The sequence below is a fragment of the Trachemys scripta genome, chromosome 3 (genome assembly GCF_013100865.1).
Source record: "Trachemys scripta elegans isolate TJP31775 chromosome 3, CAS_Tse_1.0, whole genome shotgun sequence".
In the NCBI taxonomy this organism is placed as follows: domain Eukaryota; kingdom Metazoa; phylum Chordata; order Testudines; family Emydidae; genus Trachemys; species Trachemys scripta.
Window position 1 is genome coordinate 15,663,482 of NC_048300.1, and position 20,484 is coordinate 15,683,965.

At 39.7% G+C, this 20,484-nt stretch overlaps 1 protein-coding gene across 11 annotated transcripts in view; it reads left to right on the top strand.

The window, feature by feature from the left end:
• EHBP1 (EH domain binding protein 1) overlaps nucleotides 1–20,484 on the top strand; it is a 327,133-nt gene that overhangs the window by 73,381 nt on the left and 233,268 nt on the right. For all 11 annotated transcript variants that reach the window (XM_034764183.1, XM_034764182.1, XM_034764189.1 and 8 more), the window contains one exon: nucleotides 8,473–8,526. In XM_034764183.1, the coding sequence (XP_034620074.1) occupies nucleotides 8,473–8,526 (54 nt within the window). The remainder of the gene's footprint in view (nucleotides 1–8,472; nucleotides 8,527–20,484) is intronic.

Genomic DNA, 20,484 nt, shown 5'->3' on the forward strand with positions numbered 1-20,484 from the left:
ATGTGTGTGGAGAAGGTCAGAATGCTCCTTCAAGTGTATGTAACAATATCCATGCACATCGAGGGTGAAAATATGAGTTTTTATTGTATAAAACAAATGTAGAGTGATTCCATGTGAATACTAAAACAAAGATCTGTTCATGCAGAGCATTAATAGAATTTGGTCTGTTACTCCAGAATGGTAAAAATGTTGAAGCTTGCCATGGAACAGTAATCATCCACCAGACTCCCCTGATTGTGAGAGCTCTGGAAAAAGAGGATAAATTTCATTTGGGTACATAAGGGTTAGTCACTAATTGTAATATTAAGAATTCACAGTGACATATACACAGTGGCCAAAAGTATGTTTGCTTTAAAGTGTCTAAAGCTCATGTTGCTGCTTGAAGAGAATTAGCAGTAGCAACTTCATCATCTGAAGGCTGTAGCTCAGACAACTTTAAAGCAGTAGCTCCCTTTTTAACATAGTCCTGAAATACTGTGTGTGTCAGTTCTGTGGTGAAACCCGTGGAGCTATTACTGCCAGGTAAGGAACAAGAAGGGATAGAATAGAGAGGTACGTGCTGCACGAGAAAGTAAAGTTTGGAGAGAACCAATGAAACAAATACCCACAACATTACCAATCAAACCAAGCTTTTTATAGGGACTTCAATAACTATTTCCCCAACGGAGCCTTCCCTTCAGTCTGCTACCACTTATTTAATGTGATCCTCTGGTAGAGGTTAAGGTTTGCACTTTAAATGCCGAATGTATTTGTATCAATTTAGAAGAGAACAGTGGCTTGTCTTGACACAATGGTGGATCTTCAGTGGTAGAGAAAATGGCAGTCTAGACCTCTTAGTGTGTTGGTTACATAATGTCAAGACTTGACAAGTGTACTTGACTATTGTGATCAGTAAGGTTTTCTGGGTTTGTGGGGGGGTTAATGCCATAAATGTCTGCAAAATCTAACCTTTTAAAAATATTTTTTTCTGATCCATATAATTGAGAAGAAAACAAGCTGAAAGTGAACTGAGTCTAAACCAGTTCAGTGCTGTCTCCCAAGTGCCTCTGATGCAGCTGAAAGCTTTCCCAGGACTCAGCAGAATGAAAATGGTGACAGATTTTCTAGGCTATTTATGAGATCTCTTCCTTGTAAGCAGCAGTAAAACTGACAAGTTTTGGGACAGTTTTTAAATCTTCTGCAGCTTAGAAAAGCCATGCATAAATGCAGAGGCAGGAGGAGGACCCAAGGTTGGAGACTGTATGGAGTAGCATAATTGAACACTAACACTCAGGGCAAAATTAAGCAAATGCTTGCACCAATTTAACTGTCAGTGTGGGGCATTGTGGGGCACTGACAGCTGGAGCTCGGGCTCCAGTGCAGGGCTCGGGCTGTCAGCCTCGGGGGTCAGGGCTCGGGCTGTCCACTTCCAGGGACTGACAGCCAGAAGAGTCTGAAAGGCAGTAACAGGCGATGTAAGTATCTACCCTGACACTGCATCAAACTAACAACATCAACCGAAGCACTACGCCTCTTGCAGAGGTGGTGTTATTAATTCAGTGTAGTGGGCAACTTACATCGGTGGAAGCTACAGTTTAGTGTAGACGCTAGTTAGGTCGACTAGTAGTGTAGACCAGGCCACGCCCTCTAATAGTTTGAGTGAAAGGGAGTAAGAAAGGATGTGCTGAGGTGATTGATACATTTAACAAACCTCACTCAACTTGGAATGGCTGCTGGTTGGGGAAGTTGCTGCCTAGCTATTGTTCTCTCTTGCTGTTTCCTCCTACCATTGCAAATATGGAAATTACTCTGAAGACCTACAGAATTTAATGGAGACTGCTAACCTTTCTCTAGGAACCCTCCCATTGATTCTACAGCAGGGATCTAATTCTCCGTTAAATTCTGTGTTGAATGGGGTGAGCTCTGAGCAACAGAGCGCCGAGTGATAGATCTGCTACATAAGAATCTACTTCTGCAGTTTCCTTTTCTCTTGCTCAGGAGGGATGTAGCTTCCATGACAGTTGGAAACAGGGGCACTGGAATGGGGGTGGGGGGAGGACATTTCCTGAGCCCGTCACCTCGCACTGCCAGGGACTGTTCTGGCAGAAAGGCTGGTGTACCACAGCACTCTAATGACCCCATGAGGGAACAACAGTTACACTTCTGAACTATTAGCCAGGGCTGAGAAAGATGGTGTCCCAAAGCAGGGTCTTTGGGCTGAACACTTGTAGGAATCCTATCCTTTCCCCAGCAAGTTGTGGGGAGGCTTGGCTTCTCATGTGCGTATTGCTCTTGGACATCGGGTGACATCTTTCATAGTCACTCTCTGGCTATTAAGTATCTAGAAAGTTTTTTGAGATTTGTGTAATGGAGTTAGTGGAGGGTGGAGATAAGGGTGTGTGTTGTTAGGAGTGTGATAAGGTGGGGAGAGAGAGAGATGAGAGAAATTAGAAAAGAGAAGTGGGGGAGACAAGGTTATCTCTTGAGGTTAACCCCAGAGCGCTGATTTTTACATTTATAAAATAAGTTCTTGTAAAAGAAGAAGAGCACCTTACAGAAGCTTAAGTGAAATTTGACAGTCTTTCAGTCCATTTATCTAAGGGCTTGTAATTCCCATTTCAAGATGAAACCATAATAAATATTGGGCAAAGAATGTAATTGTTTGTTGAGGGCATGTTGATAAACAAAACTAAAAAGTAAACTAAACTAAAAACCTGTGTATTGTAGACTTATGTGCTGGGGCTAGGGTGAACAGGTATTGGGCTCAAAGGAACATTAAGGCAGTTTAATGTCAACTTTACCTGTGTGCCTCTGTTTTTCAAGATTTAAGCATCATTTGCCTTTAGCATGTATGTACTTTATTTCCCTTAGACCACTGGGTCTCAAACTTTTTTATTGGCGACCCCTTTCACACAGCAAGCCTCTGAGTGTGACCCCCCCCCTTCATAAATTAAACACACTTTTTAATATATTTAACACCATTATAAATGCTGGAGGCAAAGGGGGGTTTAGGGTGGAGGTTGACAACTCGCGACCCCCCATGTAATAACCTCCCCACCTCCTGAGGGATCCTGACCCCCAGTTTGAGAACCCCTGCCTTAGACAGCTTTGTTTGTATTTATTCTTTGTGTGTCATAGAATCATAGAATATCAGGGTTGGAAGGGACCTCAGGAGGTCATCTAGTCCAACCCCCTTCTCAAAGCAGGACCAATTCCCAACTAAATCATCCCAGCCAGGACTTTGTCAAGCCTGACCTTAAAAACCTCTAAGGAAGGAGATTCCACCACCTCCCTAGGTAACCCATTCCCGTGCTTCACCACCCTCCTAGCTAAACCTCCCCAACTGCAACTTGAGACCATTTCTCCTTGTTCTGTCATCAGGTACAACTGAGAACAGTCTAGATCCATCCTCTTTGGAACCCCCTTTCAGGTAGTTGAACGCAGCTATCAAATCCCCCCTCATTCTTCTCTTCTGCAGACTAAACAATGCCAGTTCCCTCAGCCTCTCCTCATAAGTCATGTGCTCCAGACCCCTAATCATTTTTGTTGCCCTCTGCTGGACTCTTTCCAATTTTTCCACATGCTTCTTGTAGTGTGGGGCCCAAAACTGGACACAGTACTCCAGATGAGGCCTCACCAATGTCAAATAGAGGGGAACGATCACGTCCCTCGATCTGCTGGCAATGCCCCTACTTATACAGCCCAGAATGCCGTTAGCCTTCTTGGCAACAAGGGCACACTGTAGACTCATATCCAGCTTCTCGTCCATTGTAACCCCTAGGTCCTTTTCTGCAGAACTGCTGCCTAGCCACTCGGTCCCTAGTCTGTAGCAGTGCATGGGATTCTTCTGTCCTAAGTGCAGGACTCTGCACTTGTCCTTGTTGAACCTCATCAGGTTTCTTTTGGCCCAATCCTCTAATTTGTGTAGGTCCCTCTGTATCCTGTGCCTACTCTCCAGCGTATCTACCACTCCTCCCAATTTAGTGTCATCTGCAAACTTGCTGAGAGTGCAGTCCACGCCATCCTCCAGATCATTAATGATCCTCCAGATCATGTGTCCTATTGAGACACATTGATATAGTTAAGATGAGTCAAGGTTTTACAGGTTGCTATGGGCATTTGAGCCCACCTGCTGGATTTTGCAGGAAAAACTGCTCTTCCAACACCACATTTTGAATCAACTGTATCACAACCCCGTTACAAACAGGTGATAAGTTGTAGTGTGCTTTCTGGGTCCTTCACAAGTAGGGTAAGAATATGTGCATTGTGATATGGCCGCAGGCTGGACTTCAGTAGACTAAAAATCTTAGGTGTTACTATGCATGGGCTAAAGTGATTTTTTTTCCCTTTAACTATTATTTAGCCAGTTTCTCTCCCCCCCCCCCCCCAATCTTGGTAAAGCATGCCCTCTTCATCGAGGATGCCTTACGTACTAGATTTGAAGCACCAAAGTTCAGCCACTTGCGTTTTGTGCAGGGCAATAGTTGGGGAGTGAGAAGAGGCAGTAAGATTTTTATTTTGAAAGTGGGGGAGATTTTTTTTCTTCCAGTGTAAATCCAAAACAGATGAAAGGATTTGCTCAACTTTAAACATGTCACCTTTTAGCAGAGACCAAGCATTGAAAATGTCAGCCCCAAAGGGGAACGTGTCTGAGCATGTGGAAATGAGAATGAAATGGAAACTGTATTACAACCATAAATGTAGAGTACCTATTGATGACAATTACAACAAAGTTATTGGGTAACTAGGAAGTGACAATACATATACTTCAGTGGAATTCGAAATAAATCATTATAGCAACAAGAATGAAGCTAGAGTAGTTTGCTATCTCATCAGAACCCTGAGGTGTATGTGCAGAGTGGTCCCTTGGGTATGGCGAATCGGGGTGACCACTCTGGGCCCCACGCTCAGGGGGGGGGTCCCCACGGGCCAGTGCGATTGGCCAGCGGTCAGTCAGTCCCAGAAGTGAAAGGTCGGTCCCGGAAGTGACGGCTTCGTCACTTCTGCCCCGGGTCCTGCACCCATCTAGGGACAGCTCTGTATGTGTATAGATTAATTCAGAGTTTTTCAAAGTTTTGCATATTTAAGGGATATTAAAGATTAGCAACACATTTTTAATTAAAACATGTACATAAAGTTTGTAATCTGCTTTAAAGATGAAATGTACAGCATGTGTACTAAATAGGAATCATTTTAATGATGTATTGTTATGCCTTCTGGCATTTTTATTTTTGTAAGACTTTATTAGAGAAATACAAAAAAGGAAAACTGTAGTTTGATTTTAACTCTTTGACTTAGGTCATTTTATTTTTTAAAATACATTTTTATTAATTATATGAAAAAGTGCTTACACAATACTTTAGCAGTATGTGAGAACTGTACACCTAAATCAATAAGTAACCTTTGCAATATAAAACTGTACTAGATCCATATCCATAAGAAATCAGAAATACACCTTCAAAAGGTTTGATTCTGTAGTCATTACAGGTTTGATCTAGCATCGGTTGAAGTCAATGGAAAGGCTTCAGTTTCCTTCAATCGGCCTTCGATCAGATCCTACATGAACAAAAATATTGTTTTGATTGCAAGATTGTGCCCTGATTTTATAAGTGGTAGAGGTATAAGCTCACACAGAAAATCGACACCTCCCCCCCAAAAGGCTAGACAAAATATTAAAGATATTAGTCACTTATTTTATCAGGCAGTAGGATATTAAAACAGAGAATGATTAATCTCTTTATGCTGCTTCCATACTATATCAAAGAGGTTTTTTTTTTAAACAAGGTAATAACCCTAGGATAAATCATTAAAATGACAAGTATTAATAGCTGGATGGTGGAAAATGATTTATGTGGTATTGATATGAGGTATAATAAGTCAGCCAAGTCATCGTACAATTTCATTAATTTTGTTTATGTACAGTAGTCCTACAAAGTTGATTAAAATGATATACATGTTATTACATGATCTTATAATTACAAGTACCTTAATTTCAGTATGCAGCTATCCGGGGATACACCTTGTTGTGTGCATCTTAAATCACTAATGGTTCTCTCTTTTTTAACTTAATTAAAGTCATATTGGATAATTTGTAACTAGTTGCTGGCAACATTGTTTTGACTTTTTGTACTCTAAATGCACCCAAAAGTAACAGATGTCAAACACACATTTTACTGCTTTGACCTTTGTAGCCATAAAATATAGCCCCATTACATCAGTTAGCAAACAATCAGACTGATATTTGACAAGTGGCATTGAAGCTTTTGCTGTATTTATTCATTCTGTGTGTGCTATTGAGACACATGAATAGAATTCCTCTAAGGCGAGTCCTTGTCTAGCTAAGGTGCCAAGGACTCTGCAGGAAATTGAGCCCACCCTGGTGGATTTTGCAGGAAGGACTGCTCTTCAACTGTCTCCACAGCATGGTATTTATAATATGCCACTTCCAGAGAAACACTATCCCGATGGAGGAATCACAATCACTATATAACTGCACAATCACTATCACAAAAGAGGAATTATTTAACAAAGTATTCTGACTTCTTGATGTGGAAATCACCAAGTATTCCTTTTCTGCAGTTATTCGTAAGCTAGTTATTTACAAGGTCATTCATTATATTCATTTTAGAGAGAGACTTCATCAAGGGATCTCAAATCCATTCGTAACGAAGATAAAATACTGCTGCAAAGCGCTTCCTTAATGATTCTATATTGAACTTGAACAAAATGCAAAATTAAGAAAAGCATGGATGGTTAGGAAGAGAATGGTTTAAAGTGAGCTGAGAAGGAAGGACAATACCGTCTTGTAGCAGGCTTGAAAGAAAAGAGGTGGTATGGATTAGGGTAAAAAAAGTAGAAGCAAAATCTCTGTTCAGTTCTATGCTTCAATTTACAGTGATAGAATAAAATTGCTTTAATAGATTAAAATTGTAGAAGGGATTCAGATAAGAGAAACAAAAATGATTAAAGGGCTAAGGGACTGAATTTATGCATAACAGTCAAATGATGATTATGGGATATGACATCCATCTCCAAGTATTTGAAAGAGGTAAACACTGAGGCGGCAAAGGAATAATTGAATGGTTCAAGGGCTATAAGTAGAGGTAATAGGATGAAATTGAGGAATGGAAAAAGTCCGAATGTCAGGGAAAAATCCTAAAACTGAGTTCTGCTAGTATGAGAAACAATCTCCCAAGGGAAATGGTATAATTTTGCTGTGTTAGAGATTTTTTAAAACTAGATTGGACAAAGTACTGCAATAGAAAATTTCTGTAGGAAAAATCCTGCATTATTGTTTGAAGGGGCATGAACTCAATCACTTAATGTCTTCCTCATATCTTAATTTCTAATAACCTTAATGTACATTAGATCACTGAGTTGAGATGGACATAACTTATTACCAGGGATCCTAGAAATCCATTTGCCACTGAAAAATGCGGAATTTGTGTTTTTTTTCAGAGAGACTTTAGTTTTTACATTTTGTGAAAACATAAAAACATTAACTATTCACTAAATTTTACTGAAAGTACCAGTGTCACTTATTCAGTATGCTCAACCTCTCCCTCTTGCGGTTGATTTTTGAATGTGCTTTGAATAAATGGGGTTCCACTGTAAATTTAATCTAATTGGAACTGGGGCCAGATCGGATAATCAAAAATTGGGATAATCCGTAGAATTTCAAAGAGCTTTCTATCTCTTATTTTAAGATTGGAGGAGGGGTGGCTGGTAGCCTGACAGCCTCCCGGTGCTGACAGCCTGAGCCCCATCACTGTCAGCCCCAGGAGGCTGGCAGGTCAGCTAATATGGAAAACACAGATTAATTTTTTTATTGGAGAATTTTGTTTTTTTAATCATGGAAAAGTAGGATCCCTGCTCATTTCCTCATGTTACTGTCTAGCACATGAAGCCTATCATGCATCTTTCTGTGGGGGGTAAAAGTGGTCTTATTCCCTAAACAAGAGTTGACTGAAAAAGGAGGCCATTCTCCAGCAGGATGGGTGTTGGTGTAACTTGTGGTGACGAGAGATTCTACCTGAAGAGTTGCATTATGTTCCCTGATCACACAGATGGTCCTTAGGCATGTGAAGATGAGGATAGGGACTTGACTTCTGCTGTACAAGAGCTACCTGTTTGATCTAGGCAGGAGCTTAGCTTCTTCCTGCGTTCTCTGCAAGATGTGGGATTATGGTGTAGTTATCGAGAAGGAAGCGGCTTTATAAATTAAATTGAAAAATTGATGATCCTGAATGAAGGGTGGTAGAATCATAGGATCTGTTCTGAATGCATCTCTTGTTTGTACCAGTCCACAGCCACTGAAAGTGTTGTGGAGGTATTTCGTACTGAAAGCTGTAGATTGGCTAAAATATTTTTTCTGTGCCTCATCTCCATCAAATAAGGAAACCTAAACGAATAAGCAGCAATGGTGGGTCAGTTGCAGTTTCTTATATCTGGGTAATTTTTAGATTAAAGTATTTTTTTTCCCCTTTTCTTCAGGATCCCCATGCTGAAGAATTTGAAGACAAAGAGTGGACATTTGTCATAGAGAATGTAAGTCAGAACATAGTCATGTTTTTCCTTTTTATGTGTGTGACGCTTAATGATTTTGACGGTTCATATGCCTTGTATTAAGACTATTGAAAAAGGGGTGGGTTAATTTTGAGCTATTAAAACCAAACCTAAAACATTACACCACAGTAATAGCAATAAAGTTGCCTCATTAAAATAATAGTTATATATAACTGTATTGAAATCCAGTTGGGATGCAGAAATATTTTGCAATGCAGGGAAGCAATTTAAGCTAACATTAGGAGCCTTCTTGCTTTAATTTCATGAACATTGGAGGGAACATGTATGTTAAGAGCTAGGATACTAAACCTGTAGTTCTTGAGTTGCATTCAGTTCTTCATGGTCTCACACGCAGCTCTTTTCTTTTTCTGATGATAATAGTTAATGCTTATAAAATGCTGTTCATCTGTAGGTGTAGATGTTCAGACTCATCCCTGCGGCGCCTCCTGCTGGTCGTCCAGGGAATTAGCTCACCAGCCTCTGGAGCGCCCTCTGCAGGCCGGTGATCCGACTTGTCGTCCTCTGGCACCCGTGTCCCTCCCAGGACCCGGTGCCCCTATTACTGGGATGCTGCCCCCTGGCAGTACCCCACAGATCTGGGTCTCCCCTCACTGGGGAACCCCCACCCACTATCCCCACCTTGCCTCAGCACTAGGCCACTGCCAGTCACCATCTAGCCCCCACACCCTGGGGCAGACCTGCAGTATAGGCCACTCATCACTGGCAAGGGGGGTTTGGACCTGCTGCCTTGGCCTAGCCCTGGGCTGCCCTCTGCAACCCCCAGTACCTCTTGGCCTAATACTAGGCCGCAGCCTGGGGCTTTCCAGGCTGGAGCTCCTCAGCCTTTCCCCAGCCCTGCTCCACTACGGGCACCCTGTGTTTAGCTCCCTGCAGCCAGGCCCTTCTCTCTCTGAAGACAGAGAGAGACTCTTTGGGCTCCTGGCTCCCAGTCTCTTTATACAGGCCATCTGGGCTCTGATTAGGGTGTGGCCCAGCTGCAGCTACTTCCCCCAATCAGCCAGGGTTTTACCTTGGCCAACCCCTCAGGGCAGGAGCGGGTATCCACCCCGCTACAGTAGGATTCCAAAATTCTTTGCAAAGGAAGTAAATATCATTATCCCCATTTTACAGATGGCGAAACTGAGACAGAGGGAGGCAAAGTGACTGGCCCAGGGTCACTCAGCAGGCCATTGATGGAGCTAGGATTTGAATCTAGGTGTCCTGAATTCCAGCCCAGTGCCCTCTCCACTAGATCATACTGTGCTTGTCTTGTGTGTTTAAAAAAAGACGACTACTTCTTCAGGTTGACCTCTGTGTATCCCCCTTATTGAGACAAAAGTGATGTGCTTTCAGAACTCTCTAGGAAGAGTTGATGAATAAATGAAAATGCACAAGGTGGAAGGCAGGAATAGGGAGATCATATGAAAATTAAGAAAAAAGCCCTCAAAATATTGAGAGAGTTGTGATAAAATCACAAAAATCGGCAACATTGCACAATATGGCCAGCAGAACCTTTATGATAGGTGATGGTGCAATCATATTTATGTATTTATAATATAAGGAAAAAACCAAACTTAGTCCTACAAATTCAACTTGGATTCTGAGAGTTAACAGAAAAAAGTACCTTTTTCTTGTAAACTGAACATACTTGATGGAGAAATTATTGCAAGACAAACATGGTATTTCACAATACCATTGAGTCACGTTTTAGAGCAGAATCGCACTTTAATCACTTGACTACTGCTGAATTGTTCAAATACATCCAGTGAAAACATAGGGGTTTTCTGGGTTGCTTAATAGTACCATATACATCAAAGTAGAATCCATCTGTTGTGCTTCTTAATATGCCAAATATTCTAATGTTCCATTGATTTCAATATCATGTTAAAAGCGGAAAGCAGTTTGTCTAGGAAAGGGCCATCAGCAAAGTAGTTCATTTATACTCTTGGTTTTTAAATGTCAAGTTTCTATTTTATATTTTATTGTTTATATTTAATATTTATATTTATTTGTAAGAATTGCTAAATAGGATGTAGCTTAGTTATTGAGTATCAGAGGGATAGCCGTGTTAGTCTGAATCTGTAAAAAGCAACAGAGGGTCCTGTGGCACCTTTGAGACTAACAGAAGTATTGGGAGCATAAGCTTTCGTGGGTAAGAACCTCACTTCTTCAGATGCAAGNACATGAGGTGCCCACTGTAATCTTTGAAAGAGAACTTACACCAAGGCCACAGGAACCCAAATACAGTATACTCAGAAGGGTGGACTGAAGGGACGTATGGTGCATTGTTGCTTCCAGAATACTTTGCTTAGCTCTGGAGCATTCTTGAAAAGGGGAGCTGGAGACTTCCGTTAACTAAAATAAACTAAGTGAAAAAAGGAAACAGCGGATAAACAATAACTAAGCAACAGAGGGTCCTGTGGCACCTTTGAGACTAACAGAAGTATTGGGAGCATAAGCTTTCGTGGGTAAGAACCTCACTTCTTCAGATGCAAGATGACTTGCATCTGAAGAAGTGAGGTTCTTACCCACGAAAGCTTATGCTCCCAATACTTCTGTTAGTCTCAAAGGTGCCACAGGACCCTCTGTTGCTTAGTTATTGTTTATCCGCTGTTTCCTTTTTTCACTTAGTTTATTTTAGTTAACGGAAGTCTCCAGCTCCCCTTTTCAAGAATGCTCCAGAGCTAAGCAAAGTATTCTGGAAGCAACAATGCACCATACGTCCCTTCAGTCCACCCTTCTGAGTATACTGTATTTGGGTTCCTGTGGCCTTGGTGTAAGTTCTCTTTCAAAGATTACAGTGGGCACCTCATGTACTATTGGCAGGACACTACCTCTTTTTCCTTTTACGCAGGGAAAGATGTTGTTGTCATGTGCTCTAACATGATATGTGGAAATATCCTGAGGAATGAGCAACACATGTGAGTGTTAGGGGCTCTGCAGTCTTGTTTTGACTTGGCAATTCCCAACTTAGCCTTATTTCCACCACCACAACCCCTGGCAGTGGCACTGAAAGGGGAAGTAACGCTAGGTTCAATATTCCTCTCCCCTTAGTAGCTTGCAGCCTGACTGTCATTGGGACAGCCCTGAGATTATATATGTATAGATTATGCAGACTTTTCCAAAAACAGTATTGAGGCAGCTATCTCTTTCATTCAACATCTGAGTGAAGTGCCAAAACAGGACACTGGAGTTCCTATGTGACCTTGGGCAGGTCATTTAGCTGCTCTCTGCCTCAGATCCCCATCTGTAAAATGGGGACAAATAGTACTTCCCTATACCTCACTGGGGTGTTGTGAGGATAAATACATTAAAGCTTGTGCAGTGCTCGAATATTACAGTAATGAGCACCATACATGTATCCAAGATAGATAGTTTTGACTAAAAAGTATTTATCAGTGCATTAAGAGGGACAAAGCAAGGAGGCAGAGAGCCTATGCTAAATCAATTCATCTCCAACTTCTCCCTCTTAGGAGCCAATTCTTTATAGGTTTGTGAGATCTAAAATTTCAAAAGTGAACGTTTGCCTCATGCACCAAACTCAGTGCCCTTGTCTGACTCTGTCAGACTCCTTTAGTCTTCGTGCTCTGCTTTTTCTCCAACTCCAGGCTCAGCGATAATACTAGATATTATACAGAAAGAGGCCTTAAGTTCATTAAAAAAATAAACTGCAAACCACAAGCTGCTTTCACAAAGAGCTGCCTTGTAAACAGTCAACTAGAATATGATTGTGCATTCTTTGTTCTATACACGTGTCCTTCAGGAGTGGATTGAGGCCACGGACTCGCATAAGCTACCAAATACCCATCTGCTTGGGAATGTTCAGCCTTCCATGAAACGTGCTTGATGTGAGGAGATAGTCTGGAAGTGAAAGTTACATTCTCACCAGTCTCCTGAGTTATCCAGTCCTCTAACTCTGTCTTAATAGCTGTTTTTTGTAAAAGGTGATTGAGAGCTGCACAGCAACTTTAAATCTCAGGTATAGTTTTGAGATAGACTTGAAAGCTATAGGTAAATCCAAAAAAACCTGTTTTGCTAATATACTTGAGAAGCTGGAAAAATCCTTTTTAAGGAGAATAGCACCACTCAGTGGTGAACAAAGAAATGTATGTCTGTTTGGTTGAGAAACTAGCAGTTCTATTACCTTGGTCGGATGCTTACTTACACTTCAGAATAATCAGTTATATAGAACACCCAGTTGTTGAATATATTTTTTTAATCTCTCAACTCCCTGGAAAAGAGACTTTTGTATCCTTTAGCCTTTGGACTACTATCACTGGAAGTAGTCATAGCTTTGCATGTTTTGAAAAAAAGGAACATCATTGTCATTGAATCTATGGAGGAAAGATTTTATAGCTGGTAATATTGGGACACTTTAGAGTCCTCAAATGTCCTGTGTTTTTGTGCAGGTTGTTTCTCTGCCCTCAAATTCTGCAGGATTCCTCCTCTTGATATTTAGCAGCACCACCAAAGGGTGATAGCAAAGCCCCAAACGATTTTGGGCTAGGAAGTTCTTTCATTAACCAAAGAATCTACATCCTAGTATAATAGCTCCTTTTACCTCTAGTTTTTGAGACCGAACATTATTCAAACCAGCTAAAATACAGTAACAAAGAATTGTTTTTGCAATACTTCAGAATGACAGTTTCACTGTGCCCAGTATGCCAGATCACATGTATTTGGCTTAAATTTGTAGCATCAGGTCTCAGTTGGCTAAGAGTAATAACTTGATTCAAAATTATTCCTGGTTCAGATTGTCTTAATTAGCAGTGGGTGTGGCATGTGTGCAACATGGCCCATTGATTCCCATAATCTCACTGTAAATAAATGTGTCATAAGCTTTTAAGTTAACATCTACAATTCTGTGCTTTATCTGATCCATCTCCTGGTTCAGTGCTGGATTTTTCCCTACAGCACTTTTAAATGCTTTGTCTAGTCTAGTTTTAAAGTGCCCCAACAAGGGGAATTTTACCATTTCCCTTGGGTAACAATTCCACAGATTAATCCATCCCACTCTCATCAAATTTTTCTTAATATTTCAACTTAAATTTTCATATTATCAGTTTCTTCCCACTTCTTGATGTTTATTTTCTTCGTATATTTATAGATGGCTCTATTGTCCCCAATTCCACCTTGTTTTAGCCGCGCTATGAATATTTTGCTATCTGCATTTTTCCCCATCAGACAGATTTTCCAGTCTCTTCATTTTGATAGTCTTTGCATGTTGGGGAGTGAGAATTCCATAGCTAGCAATTAGACCTGTATCATACTCTTAAAGGGTAATGGGTTTTCAAGCGATTAAGGATTGATAATTGGTCTATCTTACCCACTCAGTTCACAGAGCAATACCTTCCTTCATAGAAAAACTAACCTGGAGAGATACTTTCTCTAACAGATGATCATCCCTTCCCTCATTTCTATAGTGCAGTTTGAATAGGTACTGTATTTCACTTTGCTGGCCCTCTTTCTCTTCATGATCTAAGTCTGGGCCTCCAACATTAATTGTTCAAGAGATGATTTTGGTTGACCACTTCCTGGGAGAGGGGATCAAGAAGAGACTTTCCAGTAGAAAATATAAGTAACGGAGGAGATAAGTCTATTAACATAATTAGTATCTCATAGTTTAAACTGTGTGCAGAATTTCAGAACTTCTCCCATCTAAGTGAGAGAACTGTGCATAATTATCCAAGAGTGCTTTTGTCTCTAGGATACTTTCAGCATTTAGAAAATTTTTAAGAAGTGCATGATCTAGCCTGTGTTCATGCACAATTGAGCTTCCTCATAAGGTTGGCCTTTGTTAACACCTCCCTAGGAGACACAATTGTAGAAATGTAGTGAGTTTCAAATAAAGGCCAGTTATGTAGGGAAAGTGCAGTGTCACTTAAGTACAGGCTGTATTAAATGCTATTTGTAAATTTTCTGGTTGAAGGGGAGAGAAAGTGATGGGGGAGCAGGGAGAAGCTGTGAGGCAGAAGTACAAATGGCATTTGTAGTAGTTGCTAAAAGAAACCTCTAAAGGCAAATTGGTCCCAGCATTTTGAAAACTTTCACTCACCCCCCTGCACGGATGAATGTAAAAAAGTCCTGATTTTTCCTTCCTATTATGTGCAGAATATTTTCTCTTCCTGTAAACATCACAAGGAAGAAAGGCAGGACTTCCCTCATCCATTGCATCAAGTTCTGTCATGGTTTTATGATACAGATAAATAGCTACTACTAGAATCTGACTGTCAAACTCATGTTGTTTCTGGCTTAACAGGTCTTCGTCATCCTGCTCAGCTAATCCTTTATGATGGTTCCAGATCTTGATGTAGCTCTGGTTTCTCTGCCAGCTAGTAAACATGTAGATCCAAAGCCAAGTCTCGTTAATGTTTTCCAGGGTTCATAGTAGGCTCCTCTGTTTCCCGAATTTTGTATCGATTTCACTGTTCTGTTGTGTATATAGGTCCTTATACCATGTTTATCACCATTCTATCTAAATGCCTTTCAAATAAGGCTGTAGTTACAGCACCATTTCTCTAAATCAAAAAAGTGGTCATAGCTGCATCCTTGACATTGACCTTATTCCTTTTTTTATGCAACTGACTTATAGATTCATAGATTCCAAAACCAGAAGGAACCATTGTGATCATCTAGTGTGACCTCCTGTATGACACTGGCCATAGAACTTCCCAAAAGTAATTCCTACAGCAGATCTTTTAGAAAAACATCCAATCTTGACTTAAAAATTGTCAATGATAGAGAATCCACTGCAACTCTTGGTAAATTGTTCCAGTGGTGAATTGTCTTCTCTGTTAAAATTGTACACTTATTTTCAGTCCGAATTTGTCGAGCTTTAACTTCCAATATTAGAGTGTGTTATACTTTCTCTGCTAAATTGAACAACCCATTCATTATTAAATATTTGTCCCCCATGTTGGTACTTATAGACGGTAATCAAATCACTCCTTAACCTTCTCTTTGCTAAGCTAAGTAGGTTGAGCTTCTTGAGTCTGTTGCTATAAGGCAAGTTTTCTAATTCATTAATCATTCTTGGGACTCTTCACTGAGTCTTTAGTTTTTCAACATCCTGCTTGAATTGTGGACAACAGAACTGGACACAGTACTCCAGCAGCGGTCATACTGGTGCCAAATACAGAGGTAAAATAACCTCTCTGCTCCTACTTGAGATTCCCATTTACGCATCTGAGGATCGCATTGGCCTTTTAGGTCACAGTGACATACTGGGAGCTCATTTTCAGCTGATTATCCACCAAGACCCTCAAATAATTTTTAGGGTCACTGCTTCCCAGGATACAGTCCCTTATCCTATAGGTATGGCCTACATGCTTTGTTCTTAGACATGTATATTTACATTTATCTGTTTTAAAACACATATTGCTTGCTTGCACCCAGTTTACCAAGTGACCCAAACCATTCTATATTGTGACTTGTCCTCTTCATTATTTACTAAAACAGCCAATTTTTGTGTCATCTGGAAACCTTATCCGCAATGATTTTATGTTTTCTTCCAGGTCATCAACAGTTTGTTAAATAGCACAGGGCCAAGACTTATTAGAGCTGCATCTTTGCTATATGCAGAAAGAGCAGTGCTTCAGACTTTCCACCTTTCAACCACTGGTGCTGCAGGTGAATGAGAAGTGCTCTTTCTTACTTCTCTATCCTTCACTTGAAGGTGATTTAAGACAGGATTATAAAGAAAAAATTCTTTCTTTTCCCTTGAATAGCATGAAGGAATAATCATTGACATGTAGATACAATCCTCAAGGGCAGACTCCTGACTGAGGACCCATTCCTGGAAGTGACTGTGCTCTGTGTGATGCTATGTCCACACAAAGCTGCATTGACACTGGGGATCTACACAAGTGCAGCATTGCACCTACAAAAGGTCACCTGCGGGATTGAAAATGAACTGATAAGATGTTCTAATAGTGAGATATTGTCCTGAATCCTTTGCATATGTATCTTCTACACTGATTTTTCTGATATTCAGGGTTGTCCTTTCAGAACAATTGGGTAGGCTCTTTTAGTCCTTTTGAAGGTTAAGAGAAGAAAGCATCAAGAAGGAGACACATCTACTGAATCCATTCCAAATTCTCCTTATCAGAGATGCCAGCCTTTTACATTGAGAGTGGTTTATAATTAGACCTCAGAAGTGTGTCTTTTTTTATAAGATACACCCATGTTGCCGGATGTGTTTACATACCTTAACAAGCAAGATTATTTTTAAAAATGTCTTCAGAAAACTATCTCCTGCCAATTCACTGGGCTGAAGAAGATTGTCTTGCTAAAAGCTTGTAATAGTCTACAGCAGATAAATATAGAGGTTGACTGATTTAAGAGGAAAAGTGAGCTAGGGCTCTCTTCTCTTTTGTTGTCTATTGCTGTCATATAAATTCCATGAACCCAAACAAGTGTTATGGGTCATGTCAATGGAGACTTATGTCTCCGAGGGTATGACACTAAATGAGTAGAATCTATTAGTAGTAAATCAAGTGACACTCAAGACAAACAAATTAATTTCTGTTTCAACCCCATGTATACTAGTTATGAATCATTAATGGCTGAAATGTGGGACAAAACTTCAAAATGAGGGGAACATGAAAAATAATACTGCAGGGAATTATTGTGCTGTTGTTTCCAAAGTTTCTGTGGAAAAATCACGCAAGATAGAACCAAAGCCAGTGAGACCTAGGTTGAAATTCTGGCCCCTTTTGAAGTCGGCACAAGTTTTGCCATTGACTTCATTGGAGCCAGAATTTCAATCCTGGTGTTTAGTTCCCCTCGCAATTAATTGGTTTTACACTGGTGTTGCTACACTGAATTCAGTGGGATAATTCTTGATTTATACCAGAATCAAACCCAGGGTCTGGATGTCAGGAGACCTCTTCATTTGGCTAATTCTAGTACTAGATGTTTTGAAACAAATACCAATTCAGCACAGTAACTTGAAACTCCTAGCACTTTTAGCTTGCTCCGCAAAAAAGGACTGGAATATCTGGTAAGGTGATCACTTACTTCCTGATCAGTCACTGATCAGTTATTGTAGAATCTTGGGTATCTCTTCTAGTGTATTTTTCAAGCCTGTGGAATCTTAAGTTTAAATTGAGTATTTGATTTATACAAAAAGCTACATTGTTTGTTTTGTATTTTTTTCATGAAATAATGTTTGGCTTAAAATGAGAGAGAACCAAGTTAGCCTTTTTCAGAATTAAATGCGTGCATTTAATCGGAATTGGAATTCCGAATTGGAAGCTCATAGTTCAGACATGCTTTCCTGGTCCTTTAATTCCTCTGTCATATTTTGCTGTATGTGATTATGTGAGCTGTGACTGGCTGGCTGTGTAAATGAGACTGGATATTCTGGGCTAGATATCGCTCGGAATTAAATGCTGTTTTGTCAGCCATCTCATTCTTTTTCTGCTTTAAATTTAATAGAAAATCAGAAAAGTTGTTTTTCTTTTTGCTTACATTAAATATTTAGCACTTTGTTCTAGTTCAGAAATTTTTGAGATTAGGTTTTTGGAGAAAACTCATAACAGTCCTTGTCTTGATTGGCTGATCTGTTTCTGAAGGAAAGGGTATGAAAACTTCCTGAGTTTTGCAATGATTGGGTCTGATCCTGCATTCATTACCCATCCTCTCAGCATTGCTTGTACACATTGGGTGAAATCCTGGCTGTATTGCAGTCAGTAGCAAAACTCCCATTGACTACAACAGAGCCAAGATTTCACCCAGTGTATTCAGTGGGTGTGTTGGATGTGCAAGAGATGCAAGATTGCGCACGGTATTTGTGGATGTTTTTCCATCTGAACGTTAGAACACATGAACATGAGACACTGGCAGTACTGGCCTGAGGTAGGCAAAGGCCGTGTAAGCTTTTCTAGACAACTTCATTTAAATTCTGACCTGAAGCAACCCTTATTCCTGAGCAAAGCCTGCCAGTCATGACAACTGGTGCTACAATATGTAGTACTGTAACTTCATCTGCAGTGGATGTTTTACTTGTGACCAAACAAATATGAATCCAGGTGTCCTGAAATAAGACATCATCTAACCCTCTTTAAATTCATATTATATCATTTGTTAAAGTGACACTATAAGGTTAAAAAAAAAAAAACCATTTCTGTCCTAAATAAAAGTTTTGATAATTCAATTTCAAAGAACTTTTAAAATCTACTTTGCTTTTTACCATTTATGCTCTTAACATTTTACTCGTTTTGGGCAATTTAAACAGATTAGTCAGGAAATCTTTAAATTCAATCCATCTCTTTTCTATTGTACTTTTGAAAAATATTCATTAAACATTTGCTAATCTGAATCTTTTCCCAAAAAAGGAAACATTTGGCCCATTTATCCTATAAATGATGAGAATTGCTTCTGATGCCATATTAATGACCATGCACTGTAACATTTTATTTTATAATAATCTCTATAAACTGAATCAAATATTTTAATCAAAGGGCATTTTTTTTTACTAGGTGACCTTGCTGGTGGGGGATGTAATACTACATTCATTGTGTTTAAAACATCTCAGTTTTAAAATAAGAAAGTGGTAGAAAGTGTCGTATTTTGTGATATTTATACTACAATTATATTAAAGAGTTTCATAGATGAAAGATGGAAAAGGGAGAATGCTGGGAGTTGAATAGAATGGCCTAGTTATTACACTCTAGTTTTTATAAGCTCAATAAATGCTGTAAACCATAACATTTACAATGGAATGAGTTTGATGACACATAATTTATATGGTTATTATTGATTCACAGTAGTAAAGCGCAATCTGTTTTCTAAATTGCTGGAACCATTTTGTTTAGATTTTTTCGTCTTACTTCCTGCTAGTTACCTTCTAATATCTTTCCTATAGTGGAGAGTGTCCTGTGTGAGACAGCTGACCAGAGCTGATATCAGATTCTTTACCAGCTGGAGGGAGGAAGCTGATAAATAAGGCAGTCAGCTCTGGAAACAAACCTCTAATACTACATTAGGCATGTTTAAAACCAGCAGTGTGTGTTTCAGCAATTCTTAGCATATGTTTATTCATAGAAAATCAGCAGTAAAATATACTTGCCGGTGCATACAAGAGTCTGCATGAGGTCTTTTCTTTTTCAAACATCAAATATCAGAACACTGTCTTGGTAATTGTTTTACAGTGGGGTTCTAATCTCACTCCAGATGTAAACTGAGCTGACCAACTTGTCTTTTAATAGAAAAGTATTTGTTTTAAGAATGTTCAACGTGCCCCTGTTTGTGTGTATGTACGTATACACACACACACACAATGTTTTCTCTTGATACTGTGCAAAATGTTTTATTTAAAATGCTGCTCATTGGCATAACGTGATATACAAATCTCATTTTTGACCTTGGGGGACAGTGACCATTCAGCATATACCACTATTATGGAAAGGGTATAATGCAAGATACTCAGTATAAGGGAATACAAAATTGCCAACATCATTTAATGAAAAATATTTTTTGACACAAGTTGCCTCCTAAGGCAGATAGCTTGGGAGTCCAGTTAACGTGCTGATGGGTCTGAAATTGCATTTGAACAGTATGCAAAAATATGTCTCTAAAACAGTATGCAAAAATATGTCTCTAAGAGCAAACCCTCAGAATATCCATTATTGTGTAAAATTGTAATTCTGTATTAAGTAATTGGATGTGGGTATAGTTGCCAATAACTGGAACCTCATGCAGTGCATATTATCAAAACTATGTGACCACCATAAAGCGCTGGCCGGCTGACCAAAGGGTTGTGGTTTACACATGCTTTTAGAGATACCATGTGGCAAGGTAGTAGAGCTGAGTGATTGTTTTCAGCCTCTTAGAGTAGGTTGCTAGCCATCTTGCTACTTTCAATTATGTGACAGTTGCTTCAGTTCCTTCTAAAATTGATGTAATTGGTCTTCATAAGATATTTGATACCATTAAATT